Source organism: Nerophis lumbriciformis, linkage group LG30 (genome assembly GCF_033978685.3).
Source record: "Nerophis lumbriciformis linkage group LG30, RoL_Nlum_v2.1, whole genome shotgun sequence".
In the NCBI taxonomy this organism is placed as follows: domain Eukaryota; kingdom Metazoa; phylum Chordata; class Actinopteri; order Syngnathiformes; family Syngnathidae; genus Nerophis; species Nerophis lumbriciformis.
In genome coordinates this window covers 25965087-25980671 of record NC_084577.2, presented here as the reverse complement: position 1 = coordinate 25980671, position 15585 = coordinate 25965087, and the positions used below count along the sequence as shown (strand labels likewise).

At 42.4% G+C, this 15585-nt stretch overlaps 1 protein-coding gene across 1 annotated transcript; it reads right to left on the bottom strand.

Moving 5' to 3' along the window:
- Window positions 1-4955: 4955 nt before the first annotated feature.
- LOC133572814 (uncharacterized) lies at window positions 4956-7407 on the bottom strand. The gene is made up of 2 exons (XM_061925842.1): window positions 7258-7407; window positions 4956-7084 (listed from the first exon to the last, which is right to left on the bottom strand). The coding sequence occupies exons 1-2, from the start codon at window positions 7288-7290 to the stop codon at window positions 5867-5869; spliced, it is 1251 nt and encodes a 416-aa protein (XP_061781826.1). The 5' UTR covers window positions 7291-7407; the 3' UTR covers window positions 4956-5866.
- Window positions 7408-15585: the final 8178 nt, after the last annotated feature.

The following is a 15585-nucleotide window of genomic DNA, read 5'->3' as shown; positions in this document are numbered from 1 at the left end:
CTTTTGACATCAAACAATAGTATCAAAAGTAGCGTGCCACGTTACATTAAACCTATCGGTACCGTACAAAAAAAGTCATTAGATTACTCGTTACTAGTAAAGGTAATGCCGTTATTCCGAACACCGTTCGTTATGCAAATGAGGCTTCCTCGGAACAACAAACAGTTACAATATAACCTTGTTTTGGTTTTTTTAACGGAAGTACAACTGCAGATTAAAGATTTCATGAACTGGTTTGATTCCACGACCATTTATTCATTACGAGGAAATCGAATCTCTTCCAAGTCCGACGGAGGCGCTCTTACTCGGATTGCCAGATGAATATTTTCAAAGTAAAAGCGTGCTCAGCTTTGACTTGGCAGAGTTCTTTCAGCGCAGGGTGGTATCGGGGGTTATTTTTTCTAACGACGCGGTGCAAAGAGTACGCTGCTCGGAGGGTATCGGATGAGCTTTTTTCTTTGCTTTGGAGACCTGCTTGCTCAACACGAGGTCAAACTGGGAGTTTTAAGCGGAAATTTCAACACCGCCGCGTTTCAACATCGAGCCCGGAGACTTATGATGGTTTTGCTGACGACGACAATAAAGGCCGGCGAGCAGAAAAATGCGCCCAAAATTCAGGAGAAGTAGAATAGTTTATCTTTGTGTGCAGAAATTGTTTTTTTTAAACCAAAAAAAGCCTACTTGGCTATTTACTGCAAATCCAAGATGTGCCAGTTGTTTTTGGTGTTTTTTGTTGCGCCCTAAAAAGTGTCAATACTGTAAGTACTGCACTTCCTGTGCACCAGCTGTTTTGTTCTCATGCGCATCTCAGTTTTTGTTGCTAATCACCAAATTTGGAGGTGTTGAAATCGCCATGTAAAATTGCTAATGCTAGTGAGTAGCATGGATATAGCAAAAGCCAATGTACATTAGCATCACGGTAGCGCGTTTTTGGAAAGGGCTAACCTCCTCCAACCCCCGAGGACAGAGCCACGAACAATGGGAGACCGGGCTTTCTGCTCCGCCGCTCCCAGTCTGTTGAACGCTCTCCCTGACCACCTGAGGGCACCACAGACTGTGGATGCTTTTAAAAAAGGCTTAAAAACCCTTCTTTTAAAAAAAAAAAGCCTTTTTTTAGATACATGCATACTAGTTCTCGCTATTTGGCTGTTCTTGTTTTATTTTTTTAAATTATTTATTTATTTATTATCTTTTTATTTATGTTTACTCAATGTAAAGTGCTTTTTACAAATAAAATCTATTATTATTATTATTATTATTAAAAGTGGAGCCTTACGTAACTTACGTTGGCACGTTTGAGTTATTTATTTTGTTGGCATTAAAAAAATCGCAACATTGCTTGGCGCAAAATATTTTTAAATTTAATTAATTTATATGTAATGTCTGTGTGTACATATTATATAAATATGATGAATATATAATTAATAAAATTGGATATTAAGAGTATGTGAAAGTTTGACTCCTACCTTGAAGTTTTGTAATCAATCAGAAATATCAAGCAGCTAAAATGCGCTAAAAAATGTGTGGAGAGAGTGTTTTACATTTTTCCCATCATGCACTCAAATTTTTTTTTTTTATGGTGTTTTGATGTTTTTTTTTATAATATCGCAATATTCAGTCAACAGTTTGTGTTTTGTGTGAAAATGTGTGTTGACCTTTGTTTGTTGCATTTTTTTTTTTTTTTTTTTTTTTTTTTTGGACCATGACTAGGGAAGGTTGTTTGGATTGTGTCAAATGTGTAAATGCTGTGCTACGATTTCAAAGTATTTTCAAGGGTCATAGTTTGGACACCCCTGGGCTAGTGGGGGTTTGGCTGGTTCCGCGCAACCCTGGAATGGATTAAGTAAGGAACTTCATCCAGATGAGCCAGATCAAATACAGTATAAGCATATGGTGTTTATAAAGTATAAATAACTACTAAAGCAAATTTATGGGCTGTGAATCTTTTAAGTCAAAATGCAATCTGATTCTAATTCTTGGAGCAAGAATTTGATTTAAAATCCACTCTCGATTCAACACATTTTGTCGCAGTATACTCTTTTAAATGATGATAAAAAGCTTTTCAAAACAAGTTACAGGTTTGAACATGCTCCAAAATAAAAGTGTGCATAATAAATCAAATAAAAGTATGCATAATTCTGCTTTACGCTAAAATGATGCGAACTATCTGCGCAAGAGAATGAACGTACTTTATCAGGGCGGTCAACACTTTTGACATTTATTGGACTTAAATACATATGAATGCGATTAACTGTTCCTTTGTTACTTTATCTTATTTACACATTTTGTCGCAGTATATTCTTTTAAATGATGACAAAAGCTTTTCAAAACAAGTTACAGGTTTGAACATGTTCTAAAATAAAAGTATGCATAGTAAATCAAATAAAAGTATGCATAATTCTGCCTTACGCTGAAACTATGCGAACTATCTGCGCAAGAGAATGAACATACTTTATCAGTGCAGTCAACACTTTTGACATTTATTGGACTTAAATACATATGAATACAATTAACTGTTCCTCTGTTACTTTATCTTATATACACATTTTGTCGCAGTATATTCTTTTAAATGATGACAAAAGCTTTTCAAAACAAGTTACAGGTTTGAACATGTTCTAAAATAAAAGTATGCATAGTAAATCAAATAAAAGTACGCATAATTCTGCTTTACACTAAAATGATGCGAACTATCTGCGCAAGGGAATGAACATACTTTATCAGTGCAGTCAACACTTTTGACATTTATTGGACTTAAATACATATGAATGCAATTAACTGTTCCTCTGTTACCCCGCCTTCCGCCCGATTGTAGCTGAGATAGGCTCCAGCGCCCCCCGCGACCCCAAAGGGAATAAGCGGTAGGAAATGGATGGATGGATGTTCCTCTGTTACTTTATCTTATTTATGCATTTTGTCGCAGTATATTCTTTTAAATGATAATAAAAGCTTTTCCAAACAAGTTACAGGTTTGAACATGTTCTAAAATAAAAGTATGCATAGTAAATCAAATAAAAGTACGCATAATTCTGCTTTACGCTGAAATGATGCGAACTATCTGTGTGAGAGAATGAACGTACTTTATCAGTGCGGTCAACACTTTTGACATTTATTGGACTTAAATACATATGAATGCAATTAACTGTTCCTCTGTTACTTTATATTATTCATGCATCAAATAACTTAAATACCATTTTCAAACTAATTATTTTTCTTTATGATGTTTTCATGCATTTCTTTTTATCTCGGCTTGAAAAATGATACATTTTGCTCTGTAAGGCAGAGGATCTTAACCTTTTTGACCTCGGGGTCCAACTTTTTCATCTCCACTCAAATATTAACACTAAATTAGTAATCTTACTCTTAATTGTAATCATATTCAATAATGACATGTAACCTACTTTCATATTATATAAAAAGCATGTGTTAATCACACAAATATGTATATAATGCATAAACCTTAGGCTTAGGTCATGCTGATTATTACAATAAGTAATAACTGAATATTAATCTTGTAAATAACTGAGGAAAAATACATTCACACACAATATGTTGTGCTAAAATCGACTAAATTATTAAAAAATATGTCCCAAAAAATTAAAGTGCAAATTAAAAAACAGCTTCACCGCTTTAGTCATAATTTTTGCGCTTAAGAAACTTCTCTGTGACTTCTTCTGTTTGTTTGATATTGTCATTACTGCCACACGTGGTGGAAAACGGTATTACAACTGATTCACGCCGCGGCCCACATGGCCCACAGCTGAGAAACAGATATTTTTTTGGGGCGGGGGTTATGAAACAGCTACATCTGTAGTGCATCTGTGATGTAAATGTACATTTTCAAGCATAACAAGTGCTAAATGTAGTATGAATAACCATACGACAGTATTATTGGCCGTCAGAGGGGACCATACCAATAGACCGGCCTTTTTAACCTACTGGCCCATCTTTACCACGACAGATGGGTCTGGGGCACACTCAAATATTAACACTGAGTTAGCAATCTTACTCTTGATTTTAATCATATTCAGTAACTATATCTAACTGGCTTACAGTTTAACAGGATGTAATGATATAAAAGCATGTTTTAATCACAAAGAATATTATCAAAGTAAATAATAATCAAATATGCTGCAAAAAGTGATGAAAAAATAGTTTTTTATACAATACGTGGTAATATATATGTTTCTTAAATAAACTGTCAATTTAAATGAAAATACAGCTTCACCACTTTAGTCATATTTTTTGCACTGCAGAAACAAACAAGTCCTCTGTTTGTTTGATGTGTATTACAACTGAGTGCCGGATTCGTAGAGTGTAAAGGTGACGAAAGCGTGTTATTTCACGTCAAGAGTATATATATACTGTAATATAGGTCGTGAGTTCAAACCCCGAGTCGAGTCATACCAAAGACTATAAAAAATGGGAGCCATTACCTCCCTGCTTGGCACTCAGCATCAAGGGTTGGAATGGGTTAAATCACCAAAAATGATTCCGGGGCGTGGCCACCGTTGCTGCTCACTGCTTCCCTCACCTCCCATGGGGTGATCAAGGGTGATGGGTCAAATGCAGAGAGTGTGACAATCATGGATACTTTAACTTTAACTTAATATATAGTATAGTATATATCTAGTAATATTGTACATGGTAATTGGGATGTGTTATATATTGTGTATATTATATAATATAATAGACCAGTATATTTTATATACTGTATATATAATATGTCAATATTACATGTGTTTTATATTGCTACTATGGTATGTTTTTAGTCTACTTTATACATTTTGTTTCCACCCTCTTTTTGTGCATTATCCTTTCCATCCTTTCCCAATTTCCCTTGTGGATCATTAAGTGTAAGTCAAAGAGGGCTATACATGTCTAAGTTTATAGAAATTAGTTCATAAACGAGGGACGGGTGTCAGTAAGTATGTATGAAACTCCCATAGAAAACTCAATTCAGCTCATTTCTTTATTCAGAAGTTTATTTAGACACTTTTTGGACAATTAAAAATATAAGATTCTTTTTTTTTGTCTACTCCCTTTTTTCTCTCTCTCACATTGGTAATTCACAGAGCTCGGAATAATTCTTCATAAATAAAGTACAAAATACATTTTTTTTTTTGAACAGAAATAAATAGAATAAATACATTAGTTTAAGTTAAAACAATGCGAGGCAACCAATAACCAAAAAAAAAAAAAAGAAATACTGTGGCGTCGGAGTCCCTGAACCAGGCTGTCAATCAAACAGGAGACCTTAGAAGGGGTTCATTTAAAAAAAAAAAAAAAAATAAGAAAAGCGCTAAAATTACAAAATGTTGGGTGGTGTATTCACATCTATTTTTTCTCATGCACACTTTTGATCTTGCATCCGCTTACACCCCTGGTCTCGTAAAAAAAAGAAAAAGGCACACACAAGCATATGTACTCACACACATACTCACACACACTCAGAAGCGGGAAGTATAAAGCTTTGGTTGAATGCTACTAGGAGGCAGTTTTCTCCCATTCCAATTTGCTGTAAAGTGCATGTCACAGATAAAATGGCATCGTGTAGGTGTAGGGTCTTGGCATCAAACATACTGTTCTTGGCACTGAGGAGCTGGTGAGGCAGGGAGAGTCTTTAAGGCACGAGGATGGTCACCGCTGACGAGTCAGTTTGATCGCAAACCAATCAAACTGCCGCTACGAGGAATTTGATTGGTGGAAGACCACAAGGTCGAATTTGCTACACCCCAATCGGCACGAGAGCGATCTCTTTGCCCAAGATGAGTTCGGATTTGACAAATTAAGAAGTGTCAGAAAGTTGACTTGTCCTGATCAGTTCTGGGTACGAAGACAGACACAGTTCTTATCCTGAGGGGTCCGCCTAGTCGGACAAGGAGAGGCGCTCGAAGACCGTGAGCCGCTTGTTGGACGAGGCGTCAAAGGTCGGAGACTCAGTCCCGCTGGAGCCTCCGCTGCTGCTGCTGTAGCTGTCCTCCAGGGAGTCCTCGGAGGAGAAGCGCTGCAGACTGGCGTGCTTCATCGACCCGCCCGCGTACAGCGTGTTGCCGTCCTGCTGGTTCCCGTCCAGCGTCTTGGAGAAGCCTCTGCCGCCGTGTCCCTGCAAAGCGGAGAAGTCATTGCCGTGGCCGCAGAGGCAGCGCGAGGCCTTGGGCTCCACGATGAGAGGAATGTTGTGGATGTCCCCGGAACTGGCGCGGGTTTGGTGGGTGCCAAACTGGAAGGCCGCCACGTCCCGAGAGTGGGAGTCGCCGAACACCGGGGAAATGAGGTCTGCCGGGGGCGGGGAGACGGACGGAGCCCTGCTGAAACCCAGGTTTGGATCGACGAAGGATGTAGAGAACGGAGGCGGAGGGGAGGTGCGGGACGAGCCCAGGAAGCCTGCAAAGCTCACACTTTGGCGAAGCTGGTGGCGTGGGTTCTGACCGCCGGTTGCGGTCTGGTTTTGCTGGAATTTGGCTGATGCGAGTTGGCTGCCGCTGCTTCTTTCCTCGTGGATGAAGTGGCAACGTGAGCCGTACGGGCAGTACCCGAAGTTGTAGAAGGTTCTGCAGGGCTCCGTCTTGTACTTTGGGTGACGGTACATTCCACGCAGCTCCGCCTCGCCGTGGGCAAACTGGCACTTGCTGCCGTACTTGCAGCTGCCGGTCTCCTGGAAACCGCGGCAGAGCTCGGTCTTGTACCGGTTCGAGGAGAGCATGGGCGGAACCTGGGGTGGCAGATTGGACGCGGGAGGGAAGCCTGGCGGCGGGGCCACCGTCGTTGCAGGTCCTGAGGGAAAAGCCTCCAGGTTCTTGAGTTGCTCAATCGTGGAGAGCAGGGAGATGCTGGACTCAGTCAGGCTCATGGAGCGCGCTTGCAGGGCGGATGTTTTTGTCTGAAGGCCGGGGGCCTGGCTCCAGATGTTGAACGACCAGAGCGAGCTGCCATTGTCATCGTTGCCGAAACCGACGTCGGATGGCGTGGGCGGGGAGTCGGGCGAAAAGATCGAGGCGGACCGGTTCAGTCGACCCAGTCCCGGGACTTTGAGTTGAGATTGTCTTGTGAGCAAGGCGTCGTCCAGGGCCAGGTTCAAGAAGTTCTGTTGCAAACGGTCGATGCGGTTAGAACACAAATATTCTGCAAAGTCTGACTTCAACGTGGCAACATAGTTGTCATTCTTTACGCTAATCAGCAGAAATGCTTGACACAAACAACTCCAACACTTAAATGCGACCAAACCACAAGTTTGTTTACTAATAAACATTGACTCACCTTTGTGAAAATGTCGTCACGCATTTCGGACATGCTGTACCCTTCAGGCCGAGAGAGTCAACTGAAATCCTCTGTTCACTGTTCAATACTTGTGTCCACAGCTAAGTATGTTGAGGTCTGCTGGTCCGCTGCACTTTTTATGACTGCCGAAGACACTCCTCCCCCATTTGGGTGGAGTTTCCACTCGCTATATTCCCGGATGTCCCTCCCTCCACCTCAAGTTTCATGTGAGCTAAGGGTTGGGCGTTTTTTTTTTTTTTCTTCTTCTTCAAAACAGACACGGCAGAAACACACAAAAGCAGGACAGAAAAGAAACAAGTCAGTTTTGTGGCTCCCTTTTTTAACTTCTACACATGCTCTCCGTCCGGTGTGCCTCTGTTTGTCTTTCCCAACGTCCACAACAACCGCTCATTCCTAGGAATTATGAGAACTGGTCTGCAGGGAGCGATAAACCAAAATCCACCGTGTGAACTTTTTTTTTCACCGTTCCAAGCACCCAGATGTGACCAACATTGGGATTTCTTCAGAACCGGGTTGTTTTGTCGCAAAATACCTGAGCAGAGACATGACAGTACCTATATCTCGATGAGTAATGACAGGTTTTCAGGAAGTGTCATAAATCCTCTATGTGACCACATACCGTATATTTTTTTCTTTTACCCGCACACAGTTGATAAGTTCTTGCTTTATTTACCAGAATATGCTGAGCAATCCTCTACCCAGAATTTCAGTTTCTGTTAGATCACGAATACAAACACGCCTATTGATTAACCGGTTATTCTGAACCCTTTGGTCGGGAAACAAAACCAAAGCCAGGGACGGATAAAAGCAAAACAGATGGGCTCTGAAAGAGTAACCCAAGACAAACACTGATTGTTTTGAAACTGCAGCTCTTAAACTGCTTTATTGTTCACATTAAATCACACTGAGCGCATTTTTGAGGGTGTTTTGGTCGAAGATCTGCATCCCGCTTTAACTTTATGGCCGAGCGTGGAAATAAACCTGTGGCTGTTCTTTCTCCAATGTCAAACACGCACAGCTGTCACCACCGAGTTGGTGTGCTTTTCTTTAATTGACGATTTCAATTAAAGGACTTTAGTTTTGCTTCTAGTGTCATTTCAGGGAAGTGTCACAGCTGTTCCCCCCCCCCCCCGAGTCAAAATTTTTGCTACAAACGTCGCGTGCTGGAAGTGTCCCTGCGGTATGTTTAATTTGCTTACTAACCCCAGAGCAAAACAACACATGACTCAGTAGGGTTTACAGTAACGGTACAGTCCGCAACAAGTCAACCTCATGCTTGTTGATTGGCGGTATTAGTCCACTATCGTAAAGAAGACTTGTGAAATGATCCTTGTGTCAGGTGTGAGCATACTTGCCAACTCTCCCGAATTTTCCGGGAGACTCCCGAACTAGGAGTCTTGTTCACGAGTGAGGGAAGAGTGGATCGTGAGATCGACAGGCGGATCGGTGCGGCGTCTTCAGTAATGCGGACGCTGTATCGATCCGTTGTGGTGAAGAAGGAGCTGAGCCGGAAGGCAAAGCTCTCAATTTACCGGTCGATCTACGTTCCCATCCTCACCTATGGTCATGAGCTTTGGGTTATGACCGAAAGGACAAGATCGCGGGTACAAGCGGCCGAAATGAGTTTCCTCCGCCGGGTGGCGGGGCTTTCCCTTAGAGATAGGGTGAGAAGCTCTGCCATCCGGGGGGAGCTCAAAGTAAAGCCGCTGCTCCTCCACATCGAGAGGAGCCAGATGAGGTGGTTCGGGCATCTGGTCAGGATGCCACCCGAACGCCTCCCTAGGGAGGTGTTTAGGGCACGTCCGACCGGTAGGAGGCCGCGGGGAAGACCCAGGACACGTTGGGAAGACTATGTCTCCCGGCTGGCCTGGAAACGCCTCGGGGTCCCACAGGAAGAGCTGGATGAAGTGGCTGGGGAGAGGGAAGTCTGGGCTTCCCTGCTTAGGCTGCTGCCCCCGCGACCCGACCTCGGATAAGCGGAAGAAGATGGATGGATGGATGGACTCCCGAACTTCAGTGCCTCTCCCGAAAATCTCCCGGGACAACCATTCTCCCGAATTTCTCCCGATTTCCAGCCGGACTTAAGGCACGCCCCCTCCAGATCCGTGCGGACCTGAGTGAGGACAGCCTGTCGTCACGTCCGCTTGGCCAACCAAAAAGTAACTACAGAACACTATACCCTCCCACGCCCCCCAAAATCTCCCGAATTTGGAGGTCTCAAGGTTGGCAAGTATGGGTTTGACCCCACGATAAAAAAAAGGCCTACGATTAATTAAGGACAACCGAGGGAGCGCCGGCGGGGTCAAAGCCGTGGACTGTGGGTGATTACAGCAAGGCAGAAGGGAAAGCAACACCAGGATGCTAACATAGACGAGCCAGCATAAGTTGGTCTGATGATGCTGGTCATAAGAAAGCCTCCTGATTGACAACTAGGGTCAGATGTGCCTGGCGATTGTCTGACAGCGCCGGGCTTGAAAGGTCCTCTTATTAACAACCAGGAACAGGTGTGTCTATTGATCGTCTGGCGACGCTGGGCTTCAGAATGGATTGACAAGCAGGGACAGGTCATACTTGCCAACCTTGAGACCTCCGATTTCGGGAGGTGAGGGGGCGGGGGCGGGGTGTGTGGTTGGGGGCGGGGCGTGGTTGGGGGCGTGGTTAAAAGGGGAGGAGTATATTTACAGCTAGAATTCACCAAGTCAAGTATTTCATATATATATATATATATATATATATATATATATATATATATATATAAATATATATATAAATATAAGAAATACTAAGTCAAGTATTTCATATATATATATATATATATATATATATATATATATATATATATATATATATATATATATATATATATATATGTACACACATATATACATACATAAATATATATATATATATTTTTTATATATATATATATATATATATATATATATATATATATATATATATATATAGAGAGATATATATATATTTTTATATATATATATATATATATATATATATATATATATATATATATATATATATATATATATATATATAAGAAATACTTGACTTTCAGTGAATTCTAGCTATAAATATATATTTCTTTTATATATATATATATATATATATATATATATATATATATATATATATATATATATATATATATATATATATATATATAAAATAAATATACACATATACATACACATAACACTCATCTACTCATTGTTGAGTTAAGGGTTGAAATGTCCATCCTTGTTCTATTCTCTGTCACTATTTTTCTAACCATGCTGAACACCCTCTCTGATGATGCATTGCTGTGTGGCACGCACAAAAGTGCTTTCATCAAATGCACTAGATGGCAGTATTGTCCTGTTTAAGAGTGTCACAACATTGCTGTTTACGGCAGACGAACTGCTTTACGGTAGACGAAAACGTGACTGCTGTTGTTGCCACGCTGGGAGGACGTTAATGAAACTGCCTAACAATAAACCCACATAAGAAACCAAGAACTCGCCCTCCATCATTCTACAGTTATAACGTGATTGGGCAGGTACGCTGTTTATATTGTGGGAAAGCGGACTCAGGTCCGCATGGACCTGAGTCCGCCTGAATTTCGGGAGATTTTCGGGAGAAAATGTGTCCCGGGAGGTTTTCGAGGAGAGGCGCTGAATTTCGGGAGTCTCCCGGAAAATCCGGGAGGGTTGGCAAGTATGGGGACAGGTTGGTCTCCTGATTGTCTGATGTTGGGCACAGGGAGACTCCAGATTGACAACCAGGGACAGGAGTTTCTCACGATTGTCTGACAACACATGGCACAAGAAGCCTCCTGATTGACAACCAGGGACAGGCGCGTCTCCCGATTGTCTGACGACACTTGGCACAAGAAGCCTTTTGACCGGCCAGCAGGGACAGGTGTATCTGCTGATTGTCTGACGGTGTGCATAGGAAGCCTCCTGATTGACAGTCAGGACAGTCCTCCTGATTGACAATCAGGACCGGTGTGTCACCCGATTTTCTGACGACACTGGGCACCTGAAGCCTTCGGAATGACAACCAGGGACGGGTGTGTCTGCTGATTCTGTGACGACGCTGTGCATAAGAAGCGGCCTGATTGACAAACAGGGACAGGTGTGTCTCCTGATTGTCTAACGGCGCTGTGCATAAGAAGTGGCTTGATTGACAACCAGGGACAGGTGTGTCTTCTGATTGTCTGACGGCACTGAGAACCTGAACCCTTCTGATTGACAAACCCAGGACAGGTGTGTCTGCTGATTGTCTGACGACGCCGTGCATACGATGCGGCCTGATTGGCAGCCAGGGACAGGTGTGTCTCCTGATTGTCTGACGGCACTGGGAACCTGAACCCTTCTGATTGACAACCCGGGACCGTTGTGTCTGCTGATTTTCTGACGACGCCGTGCATAAGAAGTAGCTTGATTGACAACCAGGGACAGGTGTTTCTCCTGATTCTCTGACGGCGCTGGGCACAGAATGCCTCCAGATTGACTACCAGGGACTGGTGCGTCTCCGAACTGTCTGAGAACACTGGGCACAAGAAGCCTCCTAATATTAAATTGGGGAACAGGTTCCGATTGTCTGACGACACTTGGCATCCAGGAATCCATGTGTGTCTCCTGATTGTCAATGAAGGACAGATGAGGGAAACAGTACTCAAGTCAGAGATGAATTAGTGGTACAAGGAGGCAAACAGGAAGTGAAACGAAAATAAGAGCGGGGCATATAGGAAACGATACCAAACACAGCAAAAATAACAAAGTCCAAAACAGTCATGAGCGATCATGGCAACTGTTTTCTTTAAACACACTGGTTTGTTTATATACATATTTATATATATTTCTCAAAATATACGATGACATGTATACCCACACCTCCTGTTATCCTTTCTAATATTGCTCCAGTTAGAATTACAGTACCGCCATATGTGTACTTTGTATTACATCACATGACAAACAGAGCAGGTGTCAGACTTGTAGTACTTACTTAGATAACTGTGTTGTTCCAAGCATGGGAAGGAAGAAAGTGAGTGTGAAGGACAGAAGTGGATGATATTCAATGAATTAAAGAAAGAAATCACCGAAAACATGACAGAGTGTGCACCTTGGTAAAGGTTGGAGCGTAGCACGGCTCGTCTGCACGATACTGAAGCAGAATGAGTCGATAACGCCGGCCAAGGACGTTAATTATTCTTTGGGCACCGAACGATTCCATCCGATTCCCGGGGTGACAATTTGATCGAATTGTCACCCCGGGAATCGGATCGAATCGTTCGGTGCCCAAAGAATAATTAACGTACTTGGCCGTTCCAAGGACGTTAATTATTCTTTGGGCACCGAACGATTCGATTCTGAATCGAATTGTCACATTGGAATGGTCACCCTCGGAATTGGATCGAATTGTTCGGTGCCCAAAGAATAAATAATGTTAATTCTTCTTTGGGCACCGAACGATTCGATTCTGAATCGAATTGTCACATTCGAATTGTCACCCTGGGAATTGGATCGAATCGTTCAAGGACGTTAATTATTCTTTGGGCACCGAACAATTCGAGCCGATTTCCGGGGAGACAATTCGATTCTGAATCGAATTGTCACAATCGAATTGTCACCCCGGGAATCGGATCGAATCGTTCGGTTCCCAAAGAATAATTAATGTCCTTGTCACCCCAGGAATCGGATCGACAACCAAGGACGTTAATTACTCTTTGGGCACCGAACGATTCGATTCTGAATCAAATTGTCACATTCGAATTGTCACCCTGGGAATTGGATCAAATCGTTCGGTGCCCAAAGAATAAATAATGTCCTTGTCACAGGACGTTAATTCTTGGGGCGGTATAGCTCGGTTGGTAGAGCGGCCGTGCCAGCAACTTGAGGGTTGCAGGTTCGATCCCCGCTTCCGCCATCCTAGTCACTGCCGTTGTGTCCTTGGGCAAGACACTTTACCCACCTGCTCCCAGTGCCACCCACACTGGTTTAAATGTAACTTAGATATTGGCTTTCACTATGTAAAGCGCTTTGAGTCACTAGAGAAAAGCGCTATATAAATATAATTCACTTCACTTCACTTCACTTCTTTGGGCACCGAACGACTCGATTCTGAATCGAATTGTCACATTCGAATTGTCACCCTGGGAATTGGATCGAATCGTTCGGTGCCCAAAGAATAACTAATGTCCTTGTCACCCCGGGAATCGGATCGACGTTCAAGGACATTAATTATTCTTTGGGCACCGAACGATTTGAGCCGATTTCCGGGGAGACAATTCGATTCAGAATCGAATTGTCACCCCGGGAATCGGATCAAATCGTTCGGTTCCCAAAGAATAATTAATGTCCTTGTCACCCCAGGAATCGGATCGACGACCAAGGACGTTAATTATTCTTTGGGCACCGAACGATTCGATTCTGAATCGAATTGTCACATTCGAATTGTCACCCTGGGAATTGGATCGAATCGTTCGGTGCCCAAAGAATAAATAATGTCCTTGTCACAGGACGTTAATTCTTCTTTGGGCACCGAACGATTCGATTCTGAATCGAATTGTCACATTCGAATTGTCACCCTGGGAATTGGATCGAATCGTTCGGTGCCCAAAGAATAAATAATGTCCTTGTCACCCCGGGAATCGGATCGACGTTCAAGGACGTTAATTATTCTTTGGGCACCGAACAATTCCAGCCGATTTCCGGGGAGACAATTCGATTCTGAATCGAATTGTCACAATCGAATTGTCACCCCGGGAATCGGATCAAATCGTTCGGTTCCCAAAGAATAATTAATGTCCTTGTCACCCCGGGAATCGGATCGACGTTCAAGGACGTTAATTATTCTTTGGGCACCGAACGACTCGATTCTGAATCGAATTGTCACAATCGAATTGTCACCCCGGGAATCGGATCGAATCTTTCGGTTCCCAAAGAATACATAATGTCCTTGTCACCCCGGGAATCGGATCGACAACCAAGGACGTTAATTATTCTTTGGGCACCGAACGATTCCATCCGATTCCCGGGGTGACAATTCGATTCTGATACTGAAACAGAATGAGTCGATAATGGATAAGGACGTTATCTGATTCAGAATCAAATTCTCACCCCGGGAATCAGATCCAATCGTTCGGTGCCCAAAGAATAATTAACGTACTTGGACGTTAATTATTCTTTGGGCACCGAACGATTCGATTCTGAATCGAATTGTCACATTCGAATTGTCACCCTGGGAATTGGATCGAATCGTTCGGTGCCCAAAGAATAAATAATGTCCTTGTCAGGACGTTAATTCTTCTTTGGGCACCGAACGATTCGATTCTGAATCGAATTGTCACATTCGAATTGTCACCCTGGGAATTGGATCGAATCGTTCGGTGCCCAAAGAATAAATAATGTCCTTGTCACCCCGGGAATCGGATCGACGTCCAAGGACGTTAATTATTAACGTCCTTGGCCTATTCGATCTGATTCCCGGGGTGACAATTCGATTCTGATACTGAAACAGAATGAGTCGATAATGGATAAGGACAATATCTGATTCAGAATCGAATTCTCATCCCGGGAATCAGATCCAATCGTTCGGTGCCCAAGTAATAATTAACGTACGTGGCCGTTCCAAAGACGTTAATTATTCTTTGGGCACCGAACAATTCGATCCGATTCCCGGGGTGACAATTCGAGTGTGACAATTTGATTCAGAATCAAATTGTCACCCCGGAAATCGTCTCGAATCGTTCGGTGCCCAAAGAATAATTAACGTACTTGGCCGTCGATCCGATTCCCGGGGTGACAATTCAATCGATTTGTCACCCCGGGAATCGTTCGGTGCCCAAAGAATAATTAACGTCCTTGGCCTATTCGATCCGATTCCCGGGGTGACAATTCCATTCTGACACTGAAGCAGAATGAGTCGATAATTCCGGCCAAGGACTTGAATTATTCTTTGGGCACCGAATAATTCAATCCGATTCTCGGGGTGACAATTCGATTCAGAATCGATTCAAATCGATTCTCGTAATTGTTATAATGAAACTTTTTAAAAACAGGTTTCAGATTAGAATAGCTGTTTCTGGTTGCATGAAGATTGCCTAAAAACGTATTTAAAAAATGTGTTTTCTTATATAAAAAATGTTTTTATTTGATTTTGTTTTTTTAATCGTTTTTTTAATATGTTATGAATCGATTTAGAATCGAGATGAATGAATAGCGTGGTTTGGATTTTTGTGCACTCCTAGTTAATATGATATCTAAATGGCGGACATTTATCCATGAAAATATGGAGAAGCTGCCGACG

Excerpts from the sequence above, each read along its gene's own strand:
- LOC133572814 (XM_061925842.1), bottom strand. The coding sequence starts at position 7,290 with ATGTCCGAAATGCGTGACGACATTTTCACAAAG. Across the intron at positions 7,085-7,257 it reads GTGACGACATTTTCACAAAG|AACTTCTTGAACCTGGCCCT; the intron begins GTGAGTCAATGT and ends CGTTTGCAACAG.